Here is a 26,389-nt window from a genome sequence, read left to right as displayed (position 1 = left end):
GCCCGCCGCTCCGCGCCGCGTCTTGCCACCGCCCGCCGCGTAGTAGCGGGGCCGCGCCAGCGCCCGCCTGTTGTGTTTCTGTTGCCGCCCGCCATCTTGTCGCCAGCGCTGCTGCCGTCGGGGCGAGCCGCGGGGCGGCGCGGCGCCTGCGGCCGGGCCCGCGCGACCGGGAAGGCGGCGGCGGCGGCGGCCGGGGCCCGCGCCATGAGCATCGAGACGCTGCTGGAGGCGGCGCGGTTCCTGGAGTGGCAGGCGCAGCAGCAGCAGACCGCACGTGGTAAGGGGCCGGCCGCGCCGGGGCCGCCGCCTGACAGCCCGCGGCCGGCCGGGGCGCCGTGGGGACGGGGGCGGGGGCGGTCGCGGCGCTGCCGGGGCGAGGCGCTGCCGCCGGGGCCCGGCCGGGGGCGGTGGCGGGGGGAAACCCGCGGCGGGCGGCTGCCGCCGCGCGGGGAAGTGACAGGGCGTGCGGGGTGGGGGGGGGAGGGCGGTGTGTGGGAAGCTGGAGGGGGGGGGGAGGGGGGGGAAGCGCGGCGCCGCCCCGGCGGGGGCTCCCTACGGGCGGGGCGGCCCCCGGTGCCCCGGTCCCCGTGGCCGCGCCGGGGGGCGCCGGCCGCCCCCGCCCTTCCCGCGGGCGCGCCGCCGCGCGCTGCGTGTCCCCGCGCCGGCGGCGGCGGCGGAGGGGCGGGGGCGGGTCCGCGCCGCGTGACGCACCAGGCGCCGCCCGCCACCACGTGCGCGCGGCCCCGCCCCGCTCGCGCGCGCGGAGCGGCGCCCGCCCCGCCCCGGCGGGGAGCCCCGTCCCGCCCGGCCGCCCCCCGCGAGTCCGCGCCCGCCCGGGGCGGGGGGGGGGGCGGCGGGGCCGGGGCGGGGAATCCCCGCGGCGGCTGCCCCGTTCCGCCGGGCCGTAGCGGCTGCCCCAGCGCCGCCCGCCCCGCCGCTCTCCCCGCCGGCCCGCTGCGCCTGGGGGCGGCGGGCGTTCGCCGGCCCTGCCCCGGGCTCCTGCTTCGGCTGGGCGTGGGGCGGGGGGGAGGTCGGTTGTCGCCCGGCAGCGCCGTGGCCCCGCGGTACGGCCGCCGGCTGGTGGGTTTTGCAGAACGATCGCCCCCATTGTTCCGGTGATGAGTCATGGATGTTGCGGAGCGAGAGCTCGGAGACGTGCGGGGGCAACGGCTGCCGCGGGCGAGACCCAGCCGGGCGTTATGGTGCTCCTTTCGCAGCCTGCGGCCCGGGCAGGGTGGGTGACAGAGCCCCGAGCGCCCGTTCCGAGCCCGTGACAATCCCGTCGCCGTCGGTGCTCGGTGGCCCTTGGCGTTCGCAGCTCGGTGGCTCGCAGACGTGGAGGTGCTCGGGGTGTCGCAGAGGTTGAACGCTGGTGTGGGGCAGGGCCGTTCGTTAGACCTGCTGCTGGGGGGGATTTTAGTTATTATCCAGCTGCCCCGCGCTGGGGGGACGTTTGGTAAATGGATGCAACTGGTGAGGCTCTGGGACACGTGGGGACAAGTGTGGACTGCGGGGCAGGAGTCACCCAGGTCTGTTGTGTGGGGTGACCTCGGGAGGCAGAAATGACTTGTAAGTGGGACACGAGCAAGGCAATGCACCAAAGGAAAAAGGGCTCTGTCGTGACAAGGAGCAGCACGCGAGGAGGTGGAGACGCTGTTTTACACCCAAGCCCGCTCCGTTTCGCTCAGCAGCCAGCGCAGCACGCCCTCGGCTGTGACCGGGTGCCCTGTGCTCCGCTGTGCTGCACCCAGCTCCCGTCTCTGCTGCTGCAGACATGTCGGGGCCGAACGGGCTGGTGGAGCGGCAGCGTCAGTGCAAACGTGGCTACTTCAGGGAAGTGGTGAGCACCAGGAAGATGTGTGGCATGAGAGGGAGGAGCCCGTCGCTTGAACTTTGGGTAACAGGAAGATGTCAGGGGAGAGCACAAGCAGAGAAATAGCTGGGGAGGACTGTCCAGGCAACAGTGAAGTGTCCTAGATTAGCTTCCTTCCCTCGCTGCCTTCCTCCTCCCCCTTCAGATGGGCGTTCAGAGAAGCTTTACGGTCTCCTTGACACCCACAGTTGCACTGCCTAACTCTGGGGGTCCAGTCTGGCCTTAAAATCAATCCAATTTGGGAACAGCATTAAAAATGTAAAATGAAACTGATTTAAGGCTGCTGGAGGTGCTGAAGCGTGCTCGGCCTCGGGCGGGAGAGCAGGACAGGAACCTGCTCGGGAGTCCCTGCTAATGCGATGGTGAGCTGCTCTGCGGCCGTTCCCCGGGGGGCTGCCCAAGCTGGTGTCCAGGCTTTCCCACCACCGAGGTGGTAAAACACCGTCAGCACTTAAGCTGTTGCTTTTTCAAACCTGGGAGTAAAGGAGGGATACATCTTCCATTCAGCCAGACGTTCACCATCGTGTCTTTATGAGGAAGAAAACAGAAGGAAAAAACAGAGAGGTTTAGAAGAAGGGAGAGCAGCGTGGCTTTGGGAGGGAAGAGGGTTAAGGCACGGCTGGTCCCCTTCGCGGGGATTCCCGGTGACTTGGAGCGCTGCAGTGCTCGCACGTGAAGACATCCCACGGGAGGCAGAGCCGCTGGTTCTGCCTGCCCGGAGAGCGCCGTGGCCACGTCCCGGCTGGACGGAGGCGGTGGAGGACTGTCTCCTTGTGCGGCTTGTGGCGGGGAAGGAGAACTTTCTGAAAAGAGGAGGGAAGAAGGATTCCCCGAAAGCAGACAGCAGTTGGATCTTCACGTTCTCCTTGGACTTGCCGGGAGGTCAGGCCAGCAGCTTTTGTCACTGCTTTGTGCTTCTCTTTGTGATTGATAGTTACCGGGTGCAGCTTGAATAACCTCAGGCTTTGGGGAGCAGTGCGGGGTACAGCTGCTGGGAGAGCTCCGTGGGCTCACCTGAAATGGAGCCCCGTCCTTCAGGGAGGAAAGTGGTGTCTGCGAAGCTGTGAGATCCACACCTACCCCACACCGGCCCTCTCCTTCCACGTAGTGCACGGGGCTACATGTGACACCGGAGACCTCTGGGGATGCGCCAGGGGAAGGCCAGCGGCGCAGGCAGGGTGCTGGTGTCCCCGGGCACCCGGTGCAGGCAGCGCTCGACTCTGGAGCCAGGTCCTGCTCTGTTCGTGGTGCTGCTGGTTTCCATCAGCACGCGTGTGCAGCCCAAGCGCTTTCAACCCGGGCGCAGGAGCCGCAGAACGTCCCGTTTCCCCGGCCACAGCCGATGCCTTTGCTCAGCTCCGCTTTGGTTTCCGACAGGTATGTGCACGTGTGGCTTTTCCTGCTCCTTCAGCCTCTTCCGCCAGCGGAAAGTTAAACCATGTGAGCTTTGCTTTTCTTCATCTGGAACCAGAGCAAGTCTTGTTCTGGGCCGTCGGCTCTCTGAGGGCTGTTTATTGCTTTGGGGAGTTGCTTGCGACGCCGTTGGGGTTTGCCTGTGTGGCTGGGGTGAAGCCCTGCCGCGGGCCTCGCTGACCCGCCGCAGGGACACTCGGGTGGCTTCTGATGCGGAGCCTGCCCTGCCATCAGCACCCGGTACCTGTGGTGTCACTTCTTGTGTCCCTAGGGAATCAGGCACTGCCTACAGCGTGGTTCAGACTGTGTTTACAAGGTGTTTACCCAAAAGCCTGTTGAATACTACGTACTATATACGTTAGTATTTCAGGTCACGTCATTTCAAATTGCTGAAAAAAGCAGAGTTGAAATGCATCGGCTGGAGGTGGTGGGGTGTGGCAAGGTGGTGCAGGTGTGGTTGGGACCTCAGTGCTGTGGGGATCCTCGAGTTTACCGTTCGTTGGTAAAGCAGAGTTCAGACTTCGCTGGAACGTGAAGGACGCAGCACAAGTGGTTGGTTGTTCCCTCCCGAGTAAACGGGGAGCAAGTGAGGTGCAAGTCACAGGCTAAGTTAGAGGGAATTGGATGGTTGTTGATGAAACGACTGCCCAGCGACATCTAATGGCTTTTACATCTCTAGAATCTTCACTCTCGGTGACGCTTCCACAACATAAACATTTCTGCTCTTTACTGACTCAAAATAGTGGGGTTTGGAGGCTCTTTTGCTCATTGCACGTCCCAGTTTGGTCCCGTCACTGTGCTTGGTTTTGCTGCACACGTTCAGCCGGGCTTGTGTGGCTCGGGGGTCGTTTCTTGCGAACGCGTGTGCTGGATTTGTGTAGGTGCGCCGAGAGGTGCAGCGAAAATGAACCTGCAGCGGTTTGGCGTGTCATCTGTGCTCCTGTGTGCACACTCGGCAGACCTGTTCTCCTGCATGGTGACAAATGTTCTGTAAATGGTGCTGATGATAATGGTACTTGGATCTCCTTAGTTTGCGGGGAGGAAACCAGCAGATTTGGGGGAGACGAGGGGGATGGTTGATGTTACACATTTCTTCTTACAGTGTCACACCACAGGAATGCAAACCATAACAGACACACCCTGGACATACACCGTGTTGGCCACGTAGTTCAGTGCTTCTGATTGTTTTGGGGGTCAGGATTTGGAAGCTCTCTTGTCTCATCCACATCTGCGCTTCCACGCTTCCTAACGCCGGTGCTGCTCACCCTTGCCTGTAAGCAAGTGGCTCACGTGCACGTGAATGCCTGGGTCTACACATGCACAAACCCACAAACCCAGGTCCTTTTTCTGTCTGGTCGTTTGCAAACTCCGGAGACGTTTGACTTGAACTTTGGCTGATTTCTCTGAATTTGGGTTAATCCAAGAATGTTTCATGATCTAAGAAAACAAATTTATTTATAATTGCAAGTAACTAATACTTGTTTTCTTAGGGTTTTTCCCATAGATACTCATCCACAACCCGCTCAGCTTGCGCTCTCTGCTTTGCTTGGTGCTGCTCAGTGGTGTTTCTAGCCCATTGAACGTTGCCAGCAAGGGCGGTGACCGGACAGGGAGCGTGGTTCTGGTCTTTTCCCGCCTCATCTAACTGCGATTTTGGCACACATCTTAATTGCGTGGGATCGATAACAAGATGTGTGGTGACCAGAAAGATTTCCTTTGGCTGTAGTGCCACCCGCCTGGTGCTGATGGGTGAGGAGGGCAGCCAGCTCACGCCCAGCGTCCGCGTTTCGGCAGCAGCTTGGTGCTGTGCTCGGTGTGGGCCTCCGCTGGTGTCTCTCCGCAGGTCTCATCAGTCTGATGTGAGACACATCTCCAGAAATCCCGCAGGGCTTTTAGGGCACAGCTGGCTTTTGCCTGGCCTGGATGCCCACCGGTCCTGAGTGTCTCTGGGTGCCTGCGGCCATGTGCCTGGCCAGCGCGGGCGTGCTGCGGGCTGCGCATCCGCCGGGGTTTCTTTCAGGAGAAGTTGAAGCATCTCCTGACAAATCGCGCAGTGTTGATCTTTTTCCAAAGGCTTCAGGCACACGAGAGCTACGCTGCAGCCCCGGAGGATGCCCCAGCGGCAGGTGGAGACGGCTTTGCTAGACACGAAGGCAAGCTTCGCTCTCTGGAGTCTGCGTAGGCCTGCCGACACCACAGAATAAGCTGACGGCAGGCTGGCTTCTGGGAAATAGTTGCCTCACGTAATTCCTAACCTATCTCGTGGCTGAGGTGCTAGCCCAGCTGGTGTGCTCACCTGTTCCCGTATGGTTTTGTCCCTTTGCAAACCTGGCGTAGGCCATCAGGCTGGGCGGTGGAGGGAAAGGCAGTCACGCCGGCTGCGGCAGGGGACCCCTTCCAAGTCTGCTGTTGTCGGCACAATTCATCTCTCTTGATGCACTAAAGTTAACTTTTTTATCCGTGGTTTTGGGAGGCAGCACTGTGTCACAGGCCAACAGCCGGGCTGGAAGTTGGGAATCTGCTTTCCTTAACCTCACTGATGGCTCTTTCTGTACTGTGGGGCATGTCACTTGATTTTTGTCTATAAAACGCTGAACTTCCTGAAGACAAAGTGATATAAACATCAAAACTTTCTTTTTCTTTCTTTTTAAGTTGAAGAGAGCTCTGATCCTCTCAGTGGTGTTTTATGGCAGTGAGTCCCACAGTGTAATCATATTGAATGCGTGAAAGGGCTCTTTGTTTTTAACTTGTTGCTTTTGAGGTGTTTGAGATATGTAGTGCTGGGGCGTGGGCTGGCTGCCCACCCTGCACGTGGGTCTGGGGGCTCTGGTTCAGGGCAGAGCCACACGTGCAGCTGCAGTCTGAGGGAAGAAGTAAAACTGCATGTAAGTTGTCCTTCGTTTCCCATCTTCATCCCCTCCTGTCTTCTCTACACAGGTATGCTTAGAAAGGGAATGGTAATACAAATACAAAATACAGCATTCGGAGCTTGCGGGCCTTCCTTGCCAAAATAAAAAGCAAACTTCTGTTCCATTGTCTGATAAATTGTTTCGCCAAGGGACATCAAAGCATTTGTAGTCCTTTGTTGAGTTTTGCAGCGCTTCTGAAGGGTCGCAGGTGGAAGAGCTGAGGTGCAGGGCTGTGGAGTGCCTTACCTAAAGCTGTGCAAGGCAAGAAGTAAAGTTGAGCGTTCTGGTTCCCCGTCTCCTGTCTAGCTGGGTGTGGAGGCTGGAGCATAGAAAGCCTCAGGACTTACTAAACATCACAACATCTCCTGACTGGAAGCTGCCTGCATTACATTGCAGAGGATGGGATAGGGATGAAGAAGGAGTGTTCCGTACTGAAATCAGGTCTGTCTTACTGCAGATGGTACAATCCCCTGTACTTGCTAGTTAAAGATTCCCTTGGGCTTTCCCCGTCCTTCCTTCGGCCTCTGGTCTCTTTCACAGGAGCACCTGATAAAGAACGTTGTTTGCTCTGTGTTTCTGTGCTCAGAGTTATATTTAGAAGTATGATACATGTCTGATGGCCCCTCACGAGAGCCTACCAAGGTGGTGCTAACCCTGCAGAAGGCGGTGGATACGCCGCACGTTAGCACGTGTGTTACGCCTGGTGCATAACATAGATAGTGCTACCAGGAGCTGCGCCTCAGCGCTGTGGCTGGTAACGGGATTCCCAGTCGCTGGGCAGTGTGTTCGCGTTTCTGTGTGTAGAAGAGGCAAGGGACAGAGAGAGGCTGTCCAGAGTGACCTCGGCAAGATGGAAGTGCATCCTTGCTCACGAAGTCTCCAGACCAATCTGTTGTGCAGCTCAGAAGACAGCAGGGTTTCCCACTGCAGCACAAAATACTCCCTGGTTCAGGATCCCGGCAGGATCTTGCTGGTGAGGACATGCTGTAGTTTTAGGCGTGATGTGGATCGAGCTCTTGTCCATTTGCAGGGAGCTGAGTGAACAAAGACCAAGTATTTTTGATGAGGAACGCCCGTTTAGTGCGTGCCTGGAGCATTGCCAGGTGATGCTGTAGGTGCAGGGTTCTTGTGGCGAAGGTGGGCACAGTCGCAGCGATGCTGTAATGCGTGCTGGAGGAGGATGCGGCCTGCTCCGAGAACCTGCCCTTCCTCTCGGGGCACCGTCACGCTGACTCCGTGGGTTAGATGTTACCTTCTGTGACAGAGCGCAATGTGTGTGCGAGTTCAGAGACGGCAGGGATAACTGCCCTGGCGCAGCCACTTTGGGTGGTCGAGGAAAGCTTCCGACTCCTGTGTGCGTCTGTTGTGCTTTGATGGGCCGATACCCTTGGATTCTTATTTCCTTTTTCAAGTATGGAGACGGGATTCCGAGGGGTAATCTGCACGTTTCCATTCCTTTCCTTGACAAGAGAGCTGACTAGTGTGAGCAGCCCGTGAAAGCAACCCCTGGCACAGCCCTGGGATGAAGGTGCAGCAGTGGCTGTTGTTCTTGTCATGGGGATCGAGGAACGTGAACTGGTGTCGAGCAAATGTGCTTACCTAACAGGCTGGTAATTAACCGACAGATCCAGTTTGGCCATGACTCAGCGTGTGACTTGAAGTCATTTAACCTGTCTCTGCCTCAGTTTCTCGCATCTGTGAAATACAAGCAGTGTGTTGTCTGACTTACAAGCGGTCTGCAAACTTCTCTATCCCGAGGGTCTGAGACCTGCTTGCGACGGTGATTGAAGTGGGGTCTCGCAGTCTCTGCTGTGGGCATGTCAAGTGTCTGGGCTTTTTGTTTTGTTTTAAGAGGAGGTAGTTTGTTTATAATACAGTTTATTAGGTCAGCTCCTGTTTACTGTTCTTTTCCCACCGGTACATTCAAAGCGCATCGTCGTTCGCTGTGTTTCTGCGGGCTCTGTGTGCCACGCTGTCCCGGGGCCCGAAGGGTGGGCTGCCGTTTCCTCCTGTGGCTTGGAGCAGGTGGGGTTGGATCCTGCCTGTTGTCAGTGCTGCTTTTTGCTCTGAACTGTGACACAGAAGCTGTCCAACTTGCAAATAACGGGTTATCAGGACAATTCACTTTGTCTCCCTATTTCTTAAAAATGCCGGTGCCCAGCGGAAAAGCGTCGAGACAGCATCTCGCGTGGAAACCGCTCCGCTGGTGGTCTGCCCGGCCGCAGCTCCTCGGATGAAGGAGCAGAGTCTGCCGTCAGTCGCGTGCTGCTGGTGCCCACCCCGCCTGTGGGAGCCAGCGCTTTTCGGCGCTCTATCCTGGGTTCCACAGGGCGGTACGACAGGAGCTGTGCGTCAGTCCAGCCTGCCGAGCTTCGGTGCTGCAGCAGAGGCGCTGCGCTGTGTGCTCGGCACCTCTGCGGCTTCAAGGCACTGCGGTGGTCTCTGTATGTATAAGACTGTCCACGGTGGTTTTATTTTTTTTAGCAGTCTTGATCTGTTTTCTTTTCCTTTGTAGTACTGCTAAATCCTTTGTTTCTTTCTTCTGTCCACTAAGAGTTAGTTGTAACTAACAGGCAGCTAAAATGACTGTCTGGAGCCGATTCAGGGTTTCAGTTTGAGCACTGAAATAGCAGATTAAAGCACAATGTAAATTATCTATAGAGATTTGAGAAGCTGTTGCTTTGAGAAACATCTGCCAGGTATTGTTCAGTTACGGTCGGTTCTTCTTTGGGGCTTGGGAGATGAATGACAAGATTTCTTGAGGGTCTCTCCAACCTGCCTTTCAGTATTCCAGGAGCCGCGGTGGTTTTGTTGAAGGGAAATACTCCCTTCCTTGTAAGCCATCTGTCTCCATAAAGTAGGAATAAAGCATGTCTGCTCCCTAGATTTTATCAGGCGGGAGGAACATCTTGTCATTTCTCTAATTTGTTGCGCGTTTGGATACTGAGGTCACTTCGATTTCTAGGAGTTACAGATAAGCCCATCAGGCTGAAACCACTAATGGTCTGTACTGGTTGGTACTAAGGCAGAGTGGTTCGTGTGAAGGCTGGTTTTCCTTTGCTTTTACAGGTATGACGTAAGCGTGTCATCATCCCCTGGCTGAGAAAATGGAGATTCAGTTATTTTTGTTGTTAATAGTGGACGGTGACGTCGTGTGCAGATAAGGTATGAAGAGTGTGTGGTGTGCCGGTGCAGTGAGGAAAGCTCAGCAGAGAGAGTACCGGGCAGGAGCTAGGGTCTCTAAAGCCCTGCAACTGAAATCCCAGGAGGGCTGGCTTGGCTCTCACTTCTCTGGAGTCCGTCACAAGCTTCTGATTCCTAATCGTGAAGCATTTCGGTGTCCTTTGTGAATGGCACGCTTTTAAAAGGCGGTTCAGTCTTTCTTTAGGCATACAGAAGGGCTGTGTCTCAGGGCTGCCGCGTTACTGACGGAGAAGCGGCGGTGAAAAGGGATGGGTGCCAAACAAAGTGGGTTTAGCAAAGATGGGAGAGAAGAGTTGGGCTTGTGTTGTGCCGTTGTCGGCCAAAATTCGGAGGGGCTCAGAGAAAGGGGTCACAGCTCCAAAGGGGTCTCAGTACTCCAACTTGTTTCTGGCCACTTGAAAGCGCCAGCGGCTGTTTGCTGGGGTAGCCTCTTGTGTCAGCAGCCTTAGTTATGACTCAGAGTTATGCTGGCTCAGGCTGAGCGTTACTGGTCTCCAGTACTGCTGACTCTGTTCTTATCTTCCCTTTCCTGGTTCTCCCCACCAGAGTCTGGGACCTGCAGAAACAGAAACCAGCCTTCAGGCTCCAGCATGTCCTTCCTCCCAGCAGATGTCCCCTCCCCAAGCGTGGCTGGGCTGGCCTTGGAAATGGAAAATATCTGTCCCCAGCACTTTCCTGGTATGAGCCAGGAGTGACTCCTGTGGGTGATGCTGCTGTAGAACCGGAGTGAGTGAAATCCAGGGCATGCTCCTGTGGGTCTGTAGCAGTTCGTGGGGTGCAGAATAACCTCCCAGAAGCATTGAATGATTCAGACAGACACTTCAGACTGTCCAGAAAATGACACCACAGAACTGCCGGTGCCTAATTGTTCACAGAGTTAAGTTATATTTTCTCTCTGTACTGGGGAGGGACCTTTAAGGAGTTAAGATGCTCGAATACGTGAAGGCGCATGCCGTTGATAAATTTTGAATACAGATAGCGTCCCTGGTACAAAACAGGAGCATTAAAAAGGGCATTAAAGCTCCTTAAAGGCATGCTCATGCAGTGCTCTGGCAGCACGACTTAGGCGGGAGGCTCGGTGACATGCTCGGGTCGCTGCCGGCCCGGGAGGCGCGTGCGGTTCTGCCTGCACGGCTGCTCCCTTCGCTGGCAGCGCCTGCTCTTACAGATGGGCGGTGTTTCCAGGGCAGGCAAAAGGGAGGAGATAAATTTAAACCAGACAGATTATTAGGTAACAAAGTTAAGAGTGCCTGGCACAGTGTATTCCTGGACCATCAGGGCCCTAAAATAGCACCGGTCCACCAGTCAGGAACGCTGACGCTGTTTGTGTCCTCCTGTGACAAGATGTGCTGTTCCCTCCAGTTGCTGCTGGCGTTGCCGTCGTCCTCCTTTACGGTGTAGCGCCTCAGTGGCTTGGCTGGGAAGCTGAGGTCCCCCGCTCTCATGACGTAGGCAGCGTGGTGTGGGCAGGGTGAGCTTCCTTGTCCCCTCGTGCCTCGGCTTGTGGTTCAGACCCCCTGCGGGTTCGCAGGGCTGGTTCGCTCCCTTGGTGTGTCAGTCCTCAGTCCCTTTGATGAGAGTGTCAAGAAGGAGTGGAAGTGGCACATGATTTTGGTGCGTGCCTTGCGGCTCAGCCATCCCTCTTAGCCCAAGAAAACGCCCAAAGCCTCGTGTCCACTTTCTGCACGCTGGGCTTGCAGGAGCTCGTGTGCCCAGGGTGCTGCCCGTGGAGGAGCGAGCCGTGCTGTGTCGCAGCGCTCGGCGCGCTGGTTACCCTTCGGTGTTTCTGTCTGTATCGGTGAAGAGAAGTGGGTGAACTTACTTCACACGGAAAACCAAGGAGCTCTAGGGGGCTTTTTTAAAGCGTGTCGTGAGTTTGTTTGCAAGGTGTGAGTACAAAGTGAGCAGGGGACAGAGACCTTCATGGCTCCGTGCCGGGTTTCTGTCCTGCAGCGGTGGGTGTGTTAGGAAGAGGTGGCTTAGAGACCCTTCAGTCCTCTTGCTGGCGGAGGGGTCCATAGCCTGGTTCCTTTTTGCCTGCGGATGAGTCAGACCCAGAGGACAGTGGTCACCGGTGTCAGATTTTGGCTAAAAAAGATCCTTGAAATAAACTCTTCAGCTCAAGGGAGCTCAAGATTTGCAGGACCAAAGGCCTCGTTGGCAGCTTGTCAGCAGCCCGAGGGCTGCACCTGCTTTGCAGAGGCACTTACATAAATATTTCTGATCAGTGGCGCGTGCTCGTAACCTCACATTGCTCTTCTCTCGGCTCCCCCGATGAATGGAGGTTGCTCGGTGTGGGGCTTTCACTGCCGACCCCTGCTCGCGCGCTGGGAAGCGTTGCCGTCAGCGCAGGGCTCACCTGCAGGTCCTAGACCCTCTCCCCTGCTCCAGAAGCCGGTGCAGGAGTGAGTTCAGCCCGGGCAGGTTCTGCTGTCCTCGTCAGACCTCGAGCAGTGCCAGGAGTTTCCATTAACTGACGTCTTTGCCGCTGCCCTCCTGTCCGGCACGCTGCACTTGTGCATCTGGGTGGAAGCTGTGGGGTCTTTCCCCCGGCGTGGGCCGGCCCCCGGGACGCTCTCCCGCTCCCAGAGCCCGGCTACCTGGGCCGCCCCGGCGCTGGCCGCGGGGCCGCCCCGCGCACAGAAAACACGGTTAGTCAGCAGGTCACCGGGGTTGAATTTCCTCGGGCGCCCTGTGCCAGCGCCGTCACGTTGGCGCTGGCTGCAGACCAAGTAGCAAAGTGGAGCAAAAGAATTGCGGACAAAGGGCTTTTATTTAATAGTTATTAATGTTGTTTGGTTGAACCAGGCTGAAATCATCGGTAGCTTAAGATTTATGTGGTTTACATCAGGGGATTCCTGCTGGGGTTTTTCCCACCCTGCCCCGCTCTACTTCTTCCTTTAAGGAAATGTTGATAATTATGTTTTCTCAAAATATTTCAGGGTAGAGAAATACTGCATTCAGGCTCTGAGCTTCTATTTAAACAGCCTCGTGTTTTGGAGTCAGCCACATCTTGAGCTCTCTTACCGCCCTACTTGGTGCTACGAGGAGTTGAATTAAGATTTTGGATGTGGGTCTCGGGCAGACAAGTACTCTGTGGATGTGAAATCCTTCCAGATCACTGAATTTCACATGGTGCCTTCCGAAGTGCCGCAGGGTCAGAGCCTGGAGGTGCAGCCCTGGCGCTGGAGCTCGATTTGGGTGTTGCTTTCTCCTCGTGTAGGTGCTGGACGGTATTTACCCTGTCAGCTGGGCGCTTGGCCTCGTTCCTGGTCTCGTGAGGCACGTGTGTTCGGGCTGTTGCTGTTGTTGAGCTAGGGCTGCTAAGGTTTGTACGGTTTGAAGTTCCCCTCCTCCCCCCCTCCGCCAGCAGGCACCGTGCCGGGCTGCCTTCCCTGAAGCTGACGCTAGCAGGGTTGGGCCGAAGCGCTAAGATAAAGGTTGGAGGAAATACGACGTACGCTGCAGAAATCCTGGGCTGAAGGGAGCTTCAGGAAGTCACGTCCTCTGTGAATCGGGGACAGTGACGCTGGGCAGTCATGTGTACCGAAGGCACTTCAGAATCGGGAATAAAGGGTTTGTTCCTTGTATTGCTCTCTCTTGCTTTTGCACCTCACCCCTCAAAACCAAAAGCTGGGTGAGAAAGTCCCCCGGCAGTGGCAGGGCCCCTCAGGTGGTGTGTGAGGACCGGGCAGCTCCACGGCTGGTGGGGTTGCCTTAACAGTGGGCCCTTTTCCCCATGTTCCCGTGTTGTATCTAATACAGCGTCTTCTTGAAGATAACTGGGGGTCTGAGCGTAACCTGGTAATTCCAGGTTGCAGTATACATGCTTTTCTATCAAATTTCCTAAATATGGGCTCTGACTTCAGCGTTTAGGTCAAGCACAAGCTTTTCCCGTGGGCAGGTTCTTTCGGGACGTTTCTTAGAGCTTCTGAATTACCTGATCCTGGCCACTGTACAAGACAGGACACCAGACTGTACGTGTCATTTTTCTGATCCCTTGCTTGATGACGCAAGGGTTTATTTTCCAAATATTTGTATATTACTATGAAGAAGTCATAGCTGGAAGCACACTGTTGGTGCACTGTTTTTGTAACTCCTTGGAGGCCGTCAGGAGTGCGATCTGCTGAGCTTCATGGACAGCCGGTTTGGAGATATTTGATTAAGGCTGTGAGATGTCTAGATGCCAGGGCCACTGGCGCCACAGGGCTTGTATAAATAAATTTCGTTTGTGCCATGTTCACACAATTAAAGCTGGAGACCTGGATCGCATTTAATGAGGTTTATTTTGCTAGTCGGGCCACACAGATTTCATTTACTTTGTCTGGTGTTCTAAAAACATACAGGAATGTGCGCTCACAAAGCCAAGTTTAAGAACTTGACTAAAATCCCCAGCAGTAAAGAAGTGCCCTGACGGGTTTGTGTCAGTGTGATGTCCATCGAGCTGAGGTTTACCCTTGGTGGTATGAAACACAGGTATTCTAACCAAGGCAGCCTGCCCTGCCCTGCCCCGCGTGGGTGGTTGTTACAACCAGCAGCAGCCCTGCGGCTGCTCTTTGTCTCTCGGCCGTTGGGTGTCCTGGGTCCGTGCTGGGAGAACTGGGAGCGGGGGACACCCGGCTCATGAGGTTTCCCTGTCTTCCGCCCACTGGCTCTAGTTTAGGAGGCGATTCTGAAACGCACGTTTTTGTCCCAGGATGCTGTTAGTCGGGGCTGCTCTCTGGGCTTGTCCTTACCTCCCTGGAAGCCAGCGTCAGTTGTCCTGGGGCTGTCACAGGGACGGGGCAGGCTCCTCGGTAAAATGCTCAGTAGCTCTTTGCCAGTTTAAAAACAGAAGAGGAAGAATTGAAACTGTTTTGCTGTGAATTGCTTTCTTCCGCTATACAAGAGAGCACAGCGATGTGTTTATGTATGGACACAAGCAGGGAGGGCTTTGGGAAGGGCTTTCTTCTTTGTAGAAGGCGGCATCACTTGGGGTGCTGAGTCCATCCCTGCGGGCTTGTGCAAGGGCAAGCGGGGACTGATCCTGCACCTACACCAGATCCCTCCAAGAAGTGGGCACAGGCTCCCGGCCAGGTCCTGCTGCAGCTCTCGAAGGTCCGTTACCCTTGTTCAGCTCAGTAATGTTGGTCCTTGGCAGAAAGGCCTTGCCATTTGTGGGGTTGGACCTTGGGCCTGGGGAGTGACTGGATCAGGCCGTTTCTCCCCACGCAGTGCTGAGACGGGGGACGTGAGGGTTGTTCGGGTGGTGTCTTGCTTTTCATCTGCTGCTGCGATCGTGGCGCCCCTGGAAATGCTGGGGTTTCTGCAAACATGGGATGAGCCAGGAGTCGCCTCCTTGGTCTTGGGAGCTGAGCGTGGGGGCAGCACGTGGTTTGGATTTAAATAGTCCCTGCTGGAGCGAAAGGGCAATGGGTGGCAGGGGCGGCGTGGCTGGGACACAGGGTGGATCTCCAGCCGGTCCTGCCATGGGCTCGGGGCGTGCCGTGGCCGGGCCACGTTACCCCCGGGGCTCCCAGTTCCCTCTCAGAAGCGCAGGCAGTCAGTCACCAGCCTGGTGAGAGGCCTGTGGGTGGGGAAGGTCAGGGAAGGTCAGGGAAGCGCCATTAACCACTGTCGGTCTTTCTCTTTCAGAGGAGAATGAGAAGCACGAGAAGCTCCGCCTGGAGAGGGAGCAGGAGCAGAAGAAGGCCGGCAAGGCCAGCGCGCCGCGGGCGAACAGTGCCATTCCCCCGGAGGAGCCCCGGAGCGAACTGCTGGTGCCCATCTCCCCCCCAGCCCCGGCCCCCCCACCGCCCCCGCCCCTGGCAGCCCCCATTTCAGTCATTCCCATCCCCGTTGTCACCAGCCCCCCCCAGCAAGCAGCCCAGACCGCCCTGTCCCCGCCGCTCGTGCAACGCCACCAGCCCCTCGTAAGCACTCCCAGTGTCACTAAGGAAGCCTCTTCGGTCGCGCCAGTCATCCAGAGGCCGCCGGGCCCGCTTCTGCCGGACGGGAAAGCTGCTACACCCCCGTCAGGCAGCCCGAAGCAGCTCCAGCATTACGCGGCGCCGGTCCTGGCCATCTCCCAGCACCATGTGGTTCAGCAGCCCATCCAGCCCCAGCCTCACCAGCCCCTGCAGCACCCGGGAGCGCCCCCGCAGCTCGGTGCTCTGAAGCTGGCTCCAGCAGAAGACATGAAACCAAATGAGCAGAAGAAGAGACCTGGAGGGTGAGTGCACCTTCTGTGTGGAGGCTTCTGAGAGGGACCAGACAAAAATGATACCGAAAGCTGCATCGACCTGGAGCAGCTGCTGCTTTTGCAAAGAGTTGTCAGATCAGAAATACCAAGATCTGTGGATGTTTGGATGTCTGTTTGGTTTTTTGATGGCAGGGTTTCTTAGCTTGATGTTTTTTATTTTTCCTCCCCGACTACCCACTGTAGGATTCTGTACAAGGATTTATTTTTTCCAAGCCAGGACTGTATTAGGAAGCAAGTCCCAGCACTGCCTGTCTGATCTCAGGTGGCATCTGGTATTATGTTTGGCAAAAGATCTCTGCTTATACTGGTCAGGGAGATCGTGCAGCAATGCTGCTTGCAGGAACTTTCTTGAAAACTGGGATGTGATCTGGGAGGTTTTATTTCCCAGGACAGAGATCACCTTAGCTGCTGTTTCAGTTTCTTAGTGCTGTAAGTGCTAAGGGCCTCCTGCTTGTTCAGAACGGCTGCAGCTGGAAGGGACTGAAGGCTGTTTAATCTGTCCTCAACCTTGGACAGGACTTGTGACTCTGACGTTGCTCCAGGTTAGTGTTTGTCTAACTTGTTCTTAAGGCCTTCGGCGGGTGGATGCTCTGCCTTCTCTTTAGGCGGTTGTTTCCAGACCGCGGCATCGTAATACATAGTCTGGTATTACTTCTTGTGGCCTGGGAGAACAAACTGTTCCCTTCTTTGCAGCAGGGTTTTACCTGTTTCCCTTGGCCCCTCTGTCTTGCTTCCTGCAGGATAAATGACCTGGGTCTGTTCAGTCTTTCCTCCCGGGCCATGTTGTCTAGAGCTCTGACCATCTACCAGCCTGCAGCGGGGAGGTAACTCTTTGCAGAGGTGCTTAAACCACTGTGCTAATCCCGCGGGGGCTGGGCAGAGAGTCGCCCCCTGTGTCTTGCTTGTTCAGTGCAATAAAGCACACGTACCCCTGGTTTCAGGGCAGGGCTGGGGATCTGGTCAGGAGTTCAGAGGAGGTGCTGGAGTCCAGCCCTTGCTGTGCAGTGCAGCAGCAGCAGCCTTGTCCCACTGCAGTATGGCTCAGGCTGCCGTGCTGAGATAGACCCAGCAGAGCGGGAGGCCCTGCCAGTCGCCCCAGTCCACCCAGCCTGAACGAGCGCCAGCAGAAGAGAAGACGAAATGCAGTCCTTTCCGGGCTAGTGACCTGCTCGGGAGAAATGTTTTGGCCAAGTAAAAATCTGGCCTTGCCTTTTGCTTCCTCCTGGATGGAGCTCAGCATTTTGTACTTATCAGAAGGTCAGGATGTGGCAGTTCACTCTCTTTTCCCCTGGTCCTCTGGTCCTTACGGCATTGGCTCTGGGCTGTAATGCAGAACTGCTGTAGCCCAGGCGTGAGAGGAGCACGAGCGCAGGGCTGTGAATTGGTACCGACCTTCCCTGTGGACAGCCTCCATGCAAGGAGGGGTAGTTTCAATATCATCTTGTGGGAGCAGGAAGAGATGTAAGATGTAGTGCACAAAAAAAGGGTTTATAGTGTCCTTTGGGATGTAGAGGTCCCAAAATGCAGAGAGGGAAACAGCGGAAGTAATGGAGGTAAGAATTTGTAAAGACAATGGCCTTTGCAAGATGCCAGTATAATTCCTCTAAGATTGTGATCTTCAGAGTCCGTCCGTAAAACCCTCAGCTGCAGAAAAGTTAAGTATATTTGTGCTCTAATCAGGGGAACCTGTCACTGACGTGGTGTGGGTTCAGGTGGATGTAGAGGGGGTCTGGCACAGGGGTACCAGTGGGGGCTGCGGGGAGTTCGCTGTCTGAGCAGCACCTGCACGGGCAGCGGGATGGCTGCACCCACACCCGCGCCAGCGCGCTGCTCTCGTGCCGCCGCGCCGAGCCGCGCTCCTGGGGCGTCGGGAGGGCTGCGTCCCAGTGCGGAGTGCGGCGGCGCCGCTGCGCCTCTGCCGTGATGGGAGCGTTTTACCGTGCGGGGTGTCTGGAGCCCTTGGCATAGGCACCCCGGGACAATACCCGTGTGGTGCAGAGCGGGTTGGAAAGGATTCCTGAGCCGCGTTTTGACGGGTTACCCCAAGGTGCGTGCTCCTTGTCTCCCCTTTAGACATAAGCAGAGAAAAAATGTCTTTTTCAGCCTGTAAATGCTTCGTGGGAAAAGGCTGTCAAATACTTATTTTTAAATACCTGAATATTTATTAAATATTAACGTACCTCCCAAAATGCTCACCTCAGTGTTGGTGTATTTTCAGCCAAAGGCACATAATTACTTTGCATAGTGTATGGAAGATATTTGAAATCTCTGGGTGTCTACTAATGTGCTTTATCACCACTGTAGCTGAAAAACTAAGATAACATGTGAATTTATTTGGCTTTACTGAAAATATTCCTCCATTTGGAGGCGTGGGGACAGACGAGAGCCCCAAAACCCAGAAGCTCGCCCCGGTTCTTCCTTCAGCAGTGACTGGCGGATTCCTGGATTACTTCATTCCGTATTTACGCTCAGCTGTGTTATTTCAGGCACAGTAAAAAACTGAAGTGGTTTGAAGTACGTCTGCCAAGTCCCGTACACTTTAATTTGAAGCTGCCTAAACCTTACCCCACTGGCGTGTAGGCGTAGATCAGAAATGGGTCATAATCTGGGCTATCTAGAACTGTACAGATAGGTACAATTCGTACTGTGTGTCGTTGATAGTAGCCGTGTCGGTGTATAAATGCACACGTTATACCTATGGGTATCCTGTGTGCAGCATATGTTTGTGCCATCTAATATGAATGTAAATATGGATTTTATCTTGATACAGTACAGGTAGAAACATATATGCAACTAATATTAAAACAGTGGTACCTGAGCACCTCTATTGCTTTGTCATACTTGCCTGTATCTCCTGGACACACACACGCTGCTGAAAGTACAGGTTGAATGGTGGCAGTTTTAAACCTGACACTGAGTTTATCTTTGTTCTGTTTGGGTTACAGGGTTGGGACCAGGGAAGTACATAATAAATTGGAGAAGAACAGGTGCGTAGAAAGCCAGGGGTTTGATTTTTTTTAATTGTAATTCCCCTTCCTTTTTTTTTTTTCTCTTTTTTTTTTTCTTTTTTTATTTTGGCCTATAATCTGTCAATATTTGTTTGGCTTTGGCGTTTTGTTTGTTTGTTTTTTAACAAATAACCTGAACAAAATTCTTACGACTTTTAATGAATCTTGCAGTATTGCTTTGCTTTCTTATAGCTCAGTTCTGCATCTCTCGCTTCCCAGTGTGTTTTACTTAACTGTGTAATTGCATTGCATTAACCCTGCAAAGCCCTGATCCCGCAAAGTAAATCCCCACGTGCATAACGGTGTAACTTCTCTTTTGATTTAAAGTGGGGAAATAGCCAAGATCAGGGGTCAGTGTACGGTGTGACTACCAAATAAAGACCAGTTCCTGATCTAAAACTCACAAGTCTGGCTAGCTGAATCGGATGTGCAGTGAAAGTGGAAGCAGCAGCACAGGGCGATGAGATATTTCATTTAAGATTGCACGGTTGTTTGCTAACAAAGCTAGGACTGGAGTCCAGGCGTGCCGCCCCATAGCCTTCCCGCTGGATTTGCTGGTGCCGCTGTGACTGCAGGTGGCCCCGGGGGCTGTGTGCACATGTGTGAGTGCTTTGCTGGATTAGGGCCCAAAGAAGCTCCAGCCCTCTGCCAAACTGACCTCTGGTGTGCGCTCCCACCGGCTGACGAACCACCTGTGTTCTCTTTAGACGTGCGCATTTGAAAGAGTGCTTTGAGACATTAAAGCGCAACATCCCCAACGTAGATGACAAGAAGACCTCAAACCTCAGCGTCCTAAGGAGTGCCTTGCGATACATCCAGGTACGTGTAGCGCTCGGGTCACTGTCACTGTATAGACTTGATCTGCCGAAACCAGAGAACGGGGCTGACTTTGCTTAAACCGAGTGACTTCTCTGCTTCCTGCAGTGCAAAGGAAAGAGGGGAGAGAAGAACTCCTGTTCTTCCTTCTCCTCCCATGCGAGCATAGCCATTTATAAACTCCAGATTTCCAGAATGTTTGGTTCTTCTAGGAGCACTTGCTCCACGCCTTCTCCTTGCACTAGAAGTTCGTAGTTAACCACAGGTCATCCGTACCAGCGATGATGACGCAGCAAACTGATAATTCGGATGATGTTAAAGAGGGACATCCAGGCTGTCTAAACTTAAATTGCCCCTTTTTGGACTAAGGTGAATTCTAATCCATATGTTTTGGGGAGGTTTTCCGTGTGCTTAACCAGAACAGACAGACTTCCATGAAGGTTTTGAATGTCAAGTTTTTGATGAGATGGAGGTGTAAGTACAGGTCGTTTGCTTGGAGGCAGGGAAAGACTGGCATTTGGGGTTGCAGCGTGAAGCTCTGGGTGGATGGGGTACCGAGAATGAGTCTGGGAGAAAGTAAAGATAAAATTTGGTTGTTGTGTTTGCAGGCTGAGTGAAGTGTTCGTGTTTGCTTATTTAATATTTGTGAAAGTGGTTTAAAGTAGCACAAAAGACATTGTTAGAGATGTTCTCTGAGACTGTGGAATCAATAGCATGTAATGCAGTTGAAATTCATCTGGACAATGGAAGAGTTGCTAGATTTACAGTGCAAATGAAGAGCGCCAATAGACCTCGTACGGTTTGGCTGGAATAAAGGGTGCTGAGGGCTGTTTGCAATGGGCTTTTCCACAGTAAAGCGTCATCTTTTTTCCTCACTTTCTTTGCGTTTTCCTCAGTGTCTCTCAAATACCATTTCATTCCTGTGTTCAGAAGTACTGGACATTGGTTACTTGCGTCAGCCTTACTTTGGAGAGACAGTGATTACTTGTCACCTTTCAGAGTTAGACCAGCTCAGCCCTTCTCGTTAGCCCTCACCAGTGACTTCCCTCAGAGAGCCTTTGGTTGGGGCAAATTCTAACGGTACCAGGCCGCTGGAGGCTGGCAAACAAAATTAATTAATCTGTGTTGCTTAAAAAGGTCGGTTTTGGAGATGTGGTTGTATTGCAGCCTGATGGGCATTAGAAAAGATCTGAGCCTGTCATTTGATTTCAGGCAGGCTGGTGTCGGTAGAGACGAGCTTCCATGAGCAGCGAGGGGGACGGCGTGATGTGATCGCCCAGTGTTGTGTTTGGGAGTTGGTGCCAGAGTCAGGATGTCACCAACGGAGCTGTTTCTGGGATGATGGCTGACGCTCTGTGAATGTTGATGCAGGTGCAGACCTATCCCTGAGCAGACTCTGCTCTCTGGCAGCATTTTTATTCTGTGCTTTTGGAAGACAGCTTAAAATTCTCTTTGAGGATGTCGGTGGGGATGGCTGATTCTTCCTCTCTCTTCTCTGGATCCGTTGTGTTTTGAGGCTTAGACATAATGCAGTTTTGTGCTACCTACAAGTGTGTGTACCAGCATCTCTGTAAGTTGCTAGGAATTAAACTCTCGCATGTCCTCTTAGGAAGTGTGAACTACTTTTATGATGGTCCAGAAGGTTCAGAGCTGCATTTTGTTTCCTTTAAGTTTCTGCCACTCGAGGTCCGTTTCAGTGCTGCCTTTGAATTGCTTTTCCCGGCATGGATCCATTCTGGGAATCAGAATGGCTGGGATCAGGTCTGTCGACCGGACTGCTCTGGTGTGCTTGTGCTGTTCTGTGTGCCCACCATCTGGGGCTGAAGGGTGTCTCGGGGTGGTTTAATTGCAGTGTATTTCATCATTCAGTGAACTGAAAATGCAGAAGTTCTGATGGTTAATAGTGCAATATTTACATCCCGGTGTCAGGGACCGTCACACCGTAGGTGGCTCTATCTGCACAGCTCCGGTTTACCATCTGCGCTGCCTGTGTGTGCCACAGACATTGTGGCTTGCGGGAGGAACTGCTGTGGTGACTTGTCTTGGGTGTGTGGTGCCGGTGCCAGAGTCTCATAAACTCCCCTGGTTGCCCACGTTCCCTCTGGGCTGGCTTCGGGGAGCGCGCAGGCAGCAGCCCTCCGCTTCTCCCACCAGTTTCAGTGCAGAGAAATGGAACTCTTGTCCAAATGTTGTCTCCAGCTTCCCACTCGCAGATGGCTTCACGGGTGACAGAGCTGGCTTTGTGGTGGACACGCAGGGTCGGGGCTCTGCAGGACCCCAGCACCGAGCTGGGTGGGAGGGGTGGCTCTTGCTGGGAGCCGGCAAGGCGCGGTTGTGGCGCGGGAGGTGTGTGCAGGAGCAAAACCCCGCTAAAGCCCCGAGGCTCCGAGCTGCGGACGCAGAGCCAGCTCCCCTGCCAGGAGCCCGCCTGGACCTGGACGTGCCGCAAAGGAGAGCTGCCCCGTCACCCGTGACGGCCCGAGGGTGCCCGCAGCACCGGGACGGGGCCAGCCCACGCGCTGCTGCGTCCGTCCATGTGTCCGTCGAGGACGTGCGTCTGCCAGCCAGCCTGTGGCCGGGCACCCGCCTGCCGCGGTGGCGAAGGTCAGGTCCTGGCCACCCGCCCTCCCCTCCGGCCAGGAGCTCCCGTGCCAGCGCCCACCTCCACGTGTGCGGCAAGCACGTGGCGGGCACCAGCCCCTGCGTGGTGCGAGTGCCCGTGCGGGGCGGCCGGCGAGCAAGCCGCGGGGCAGCGCGGCCGTGCCTGACCCAGCACCGGCAGCGGGGCCGGCTGGCTGCCTCCCGGGCGGCGGAGGGGGCACGGCCGTGCCGCTTGTGTAACCTCCTCGCTGGCACAGCGTCCGCTGCTCGCGGCGCCTCGCCTTCTCCCGCTCTCGCGGGGCGGCGAGAGCCTCTCTGGCAGCTGCTCGCCCGCGTTTGCGAGCGGCAGGGAGTGTCCCGAAAGCAGAGTGTTTTCCTTGGCAGCGGCTTCGCCGTGGGTCTGCGCCGGGATCACGGGATGCGGTTGCGCTAAAAGCTTGAGCGCTCTGTTTATTTGCCTGAAAAAACCCAGAGTGTTAGAAATCTGATTTGAATTTTCAGAGTACAAAATTAAAAGTTAATCTTTTTTGGTTTATTTTTTAAGTTCATTTTGAATTTAGCTTTGATCGGTCTCGACAAAAACCAGGTGCGTCAGTTTGGGGATGGCATGAACCACCTGCAGATGGTGCTTGCCCCTCCCCGGGGTGGGCACAGGTGGGACTGCAGACTGGGCTGGGGTGCCTCTTACCAGCTCAGGTGGGATGAAATGAGTCTCAGCCTAATCTGCAGACCCCAGAGCGCGGAGTTGGTCATGGTTACAAGAAAAAATAAAAGAAACATTGCCTTCTTGGCAGCAAGTCACACACGGGGCTCAGTGTGTTTCACTCGACAGGCTTGGTGCTTGCCTCTCTCCCTTGAAGAGAGAACAGGGGAATTGTACAAAGAGTTAAAGGTAAAACTCTTACTTTCAATCTAGCAAAGCAGTTTTTCACTAAACGGGAAAAAACGACCCAAAAAACCTACTCAAATGAGCCTTGCAGAGGAGGAGTGCAGCGTGCTGGCCGTGGAGCTCTGCTTAGCTGGCGATGTGTGCCCTCAAGGAGTATGACAGTGCACTAATTGTTGCAGCCTCTCTTCCTGCAAAGTCTTTTTTCTCCGTTCCAGCTGGAACTTCTTAGAAACAGGCTGCGCGTTTCCTTGGCTGGGTTTAAATATTTGTATCTGCATCAGATCAGATAAGTCGGAAAGTTAAATTCCGAACTTCCCATGGAGCTGTCATTTTAATTTATCCTTAGAGTTGGGCTTGTGCTCTGCAACAGTAAATTAGAATGTCTGCAATTAAACATACTGTTGCACAAAGGAAATTAGGCTGAACGCAGCTGGAAGTTAATAATCCTTTTAAATGGTGATTCAGCTGTAGGCGGTGTAGGCTGTTGTGCTGAGGCCCTCGGCTGAGGGACTTGTCCCTGCGGGTCACGGCAGCGGGGTGGGCTCCGGTCCCGAGCGGCAGAGCCTGTGACGAAGCGCGTCTGTTCACACGGGCCACCTCGCCCTTCGTTCTCCCCTTTCCTCCCTGCAAACCATGAGTGAAAATGCTGGAGGCCTCCGGGAAGTTTCTAAGGTGCTTGAAGTGACGTGGGAAAAACCGGAGGGGGAAGGACGTGCCTTGAGAGAGCAGAGCCCTGTCCCCTCGGCTGGGACAGGCCAGCACCCGCCGCCGGAGCGGCGTCCTCCCGCAGAGAGCCTGTCGCCTCGCCGAAGGGCCGCGCTGCCAGAGGGACTCGCCCAGCGCTTCACTCGGGCTGGAGAAGGCGCTGCTGGGCTGGCCGGGGCGCGGGGCCCTGCGCAGGAGGCGTCGGGCGCAGTTCGTCACCGGGACGCCCCGTGCGGCTGGGCGTTTTGATTTGATTCTTTTTGAAGGATTCTTTGCCCCTTAGGAAATGTTGTAATCATCTTAGTTGGAAGCTAATTGAAGCCCTTAAGCAAGACTATTTTCTCTTCTGTGTTCTCAAACTGTGCCTGTCGCTGTGGTACCTGAACACCTTCCAGTTTCAGGGGTTATTTTCTGTTGCTTATTTAGCGTAAGACGCCATCCAGGCGATTTGCTCACCGGGTGACACAGGGACAGCCAAAATGAGACAGCGCAGCCGCAGCCTGGCAGATTTCAGATCACACTGCAAGTCCTGCTTGTTTGCCAGTTTCCCCTCTACAGCTAGAGTCAAATGCTGACTAAATAATAACGAGCTTACAAAATAGGAGACAAAGCTGAGCTTCCCAGGGCGTGCAAAAGGCAAACAGTAAAATCCTTTGAAGATTGCAAAGCAGGGCACTGCTGTGATCCAAGCTAGTGCATGTGCTGCTCAGGTATTGCAAAAGTGTTTGGGGGGGGAAACGCCGCGGTGATAGATGTTGGGCATTAGTCCTACAGAGACGTGCTTGCTCTGTCTAAGAAATAGGCTTTGCCTGCAAATTCCCAGGAGTCACCTACCAGTCCTGCTTGCTGCCTGTAGTGTTAGAGATAGAAAGTAGCTGCGATGAACTTACGATCTGTAACGTGACCAGTTTGTCATTTCTTGCCTCGGGAAGGGCAGAACTTCTTTCTCCCCGAGAGGCTGGGGTTGGCATTGTGCTCCGCATCCCGCTGCCTTGGCGGGGCTGGAGCAAGGCCACTGACTGACATTAGCTAAAAACCTGCCTCTAGGGCCATGCCTGTAGTCTTCCCAGATATCACCCAGCTAAATTTTTGATGCAAACCAGTCTTTTGATTTTTTTGGTTGTACGCACTTAGAGAAGTGTATAGGGGAGTGGCAAGGCTGTTTAAAACTGGAATGGGAGGCCAGCTAGCTAGAGAAGTGTTTTCCCAAAGTAAGGTATTCTCCATCTTCACTGTGGAAATCTTCCCCTTCCAAACCCAGCCGAAGCTGGGGCAGGTGCTGGGCTGCAGCTCCCTCCCAGCTCCTCTCAGTGAGTGTAAGCAGCACCCTACAGTTCCCGAGGTCTAACGCCTTTCTCAGGAGCTAAAAAAATATTGTTTGTGATTCCCAAGTAAATTACTGCAGTGTCCGTTCCGAGGGAAGCGTGCCTCGTTTCCTCATCCCTTCGCAGACGCAGGTTTCCTGAGCTGACCTGGCTTCACAGGGCCGGGCCCTGGCCTCGGCTGACCTGCTGGCTGGGTCACCGCTGCCCAGATCGATGTTACTGTCCTTTGTTGTATGTAACTGCTTTAGATTGGAGGTAAAGCAAGGACAGAAGTTCGTAGGTCTCAGGTCATCGTCAGATGGAAAGAAAAACCATGGTTCAGCAAACTCAAACCCTAGGCGTAAAGGGAGAAGTGATTGTCCGGGGGGGTAGAATGGACTCCATCCCCTCATAAACAAAACCCCACAGTCCTGCAGTAGAGGACGTGTCGACACCACATGACGTCAGTGCAGGAGGCTGGTTCAGGTTTTCACCGCTAGCACGTTGGTTATTTCGATTTTCCTGTGTCTGCTTCCTCCTTTCCACTCTGTTGGCAGCGTGCGCTCTTCTGCCGCCTCTCCCGTCCGTGTGACACGTTCTCAGCCGTCACCGAGTAAGCTGAGAGCGCAGGATGCTGTGCAGGACAAACAGTAAATCACAGAGCTGATTCCTGACCTCCTGCCAGCAGTCGAAATCCATCGTGGACTGGCTTACCTGTGCTCATCAGTAATGCTGATTGTTTACGTGAGATGTTTCAACTGTTTATCCTCACCTAGTCTGTCTTGGCTTTCCAGACTGCTTGAAGCAACATGCTGTGCACCTGAAAATGATGCAGTTTCCCATCTATGCCAACAATAAACAACAGAATTGGCTCCCTCAAGGGCAGAATGTGTACAAAGTACTGTCCAAGGATGCCTAAATAGGGCATGTAAAAAAGTCCGTTGTGCTGTCCTTTTTAAGCTGATTGTGTGGACAGACCAGATACTGTTTTCACATCTGTTAAATTTTCCTCTTAATAACCACAGCAACACTTCTTCTTTTGGTTTGGTTTTATTTATTGGTTGCTTCCTCAGTGCCTGAACACAGTAATTCACCCCTGTCTAGTGTAGAGGACTGGTGGGGTTTTAAATGCTTAAGTTAAGGTTTAGCTGTTACGTGGGCAAAGGAGGGCACTGCAAACGTGCCGGTTCCTGACGCGGGGAGGTGCCCTGCCACGGACAGAAACCCCACACGTCTGACTTTAGTGTTTGGTCTTGGACAGAGAACAGAACTCGTTCACATTCCAGCACTGGCAGCTGGATTACTGATCAAAATGCACAAACCAAACCATGATGCTGAATCTAATTAAATTCCCCTCCTTGAACAGTGTAGCTGTAACTGTTATTTTTTTTATTCTGTGCCAGCTGCTAGGTGAATATACTTGTCT

The 26,389-nt window shown here is 54.4% G+C and overlaps 1 protein-coding gene across 1 annotated transcript in view; it reads left to right on the top strand.

Moving 5' to 3' along the window:
- Positions 1 to 204: 204 nt before the first annotated feature.
- Positions 205 to 26,389, top strand: part of MNT (MAX network transcriptional repressor) — a 42,883-nt gene continuing 16,698 nt past the window's right edge. The window contains exons 1-4 of the mRNA XM_086475247.1: positions 205 to 277; positions 15,034 to 15,610; positions 18,586 to 18,627; positions 19,356 to 19,467. Coding sequence (XP_086331373.1) covers positions 205 to 277; positions 15,034 to 15,610; positions 18,586 to 18,627; positions 19,356 to 19,467 — 804 coding nt within the window. The remainder of the gene's footprint in view (positions 278 to 15,033; positions 15,611 to 18,585; positions 18,628 to 19,355; positions 19,468 to 26,389) is intronic.

This window comes from Leptosomus discolor, chromosome 18 (genome assembly GCF_034619465.1).
Source record: "Leptosomus discolor isolate bLepDis1 chromosome 18, bLepDis1.hap2, whole genome shotgun sequence".
Classification (NCBI taxonomy): domain Eukaryota; kingdom Metazoa; phylum Chordata; class Aves; order Leptosomiformes; family Leptosomidae; genus Leptosomus; species Leptosomus discolor.
The sequence above is the reverse complement of the archived record's forward strand: the minus strand, read 5'-3'. Positions and strand labels throughout refer to the sequence as shown.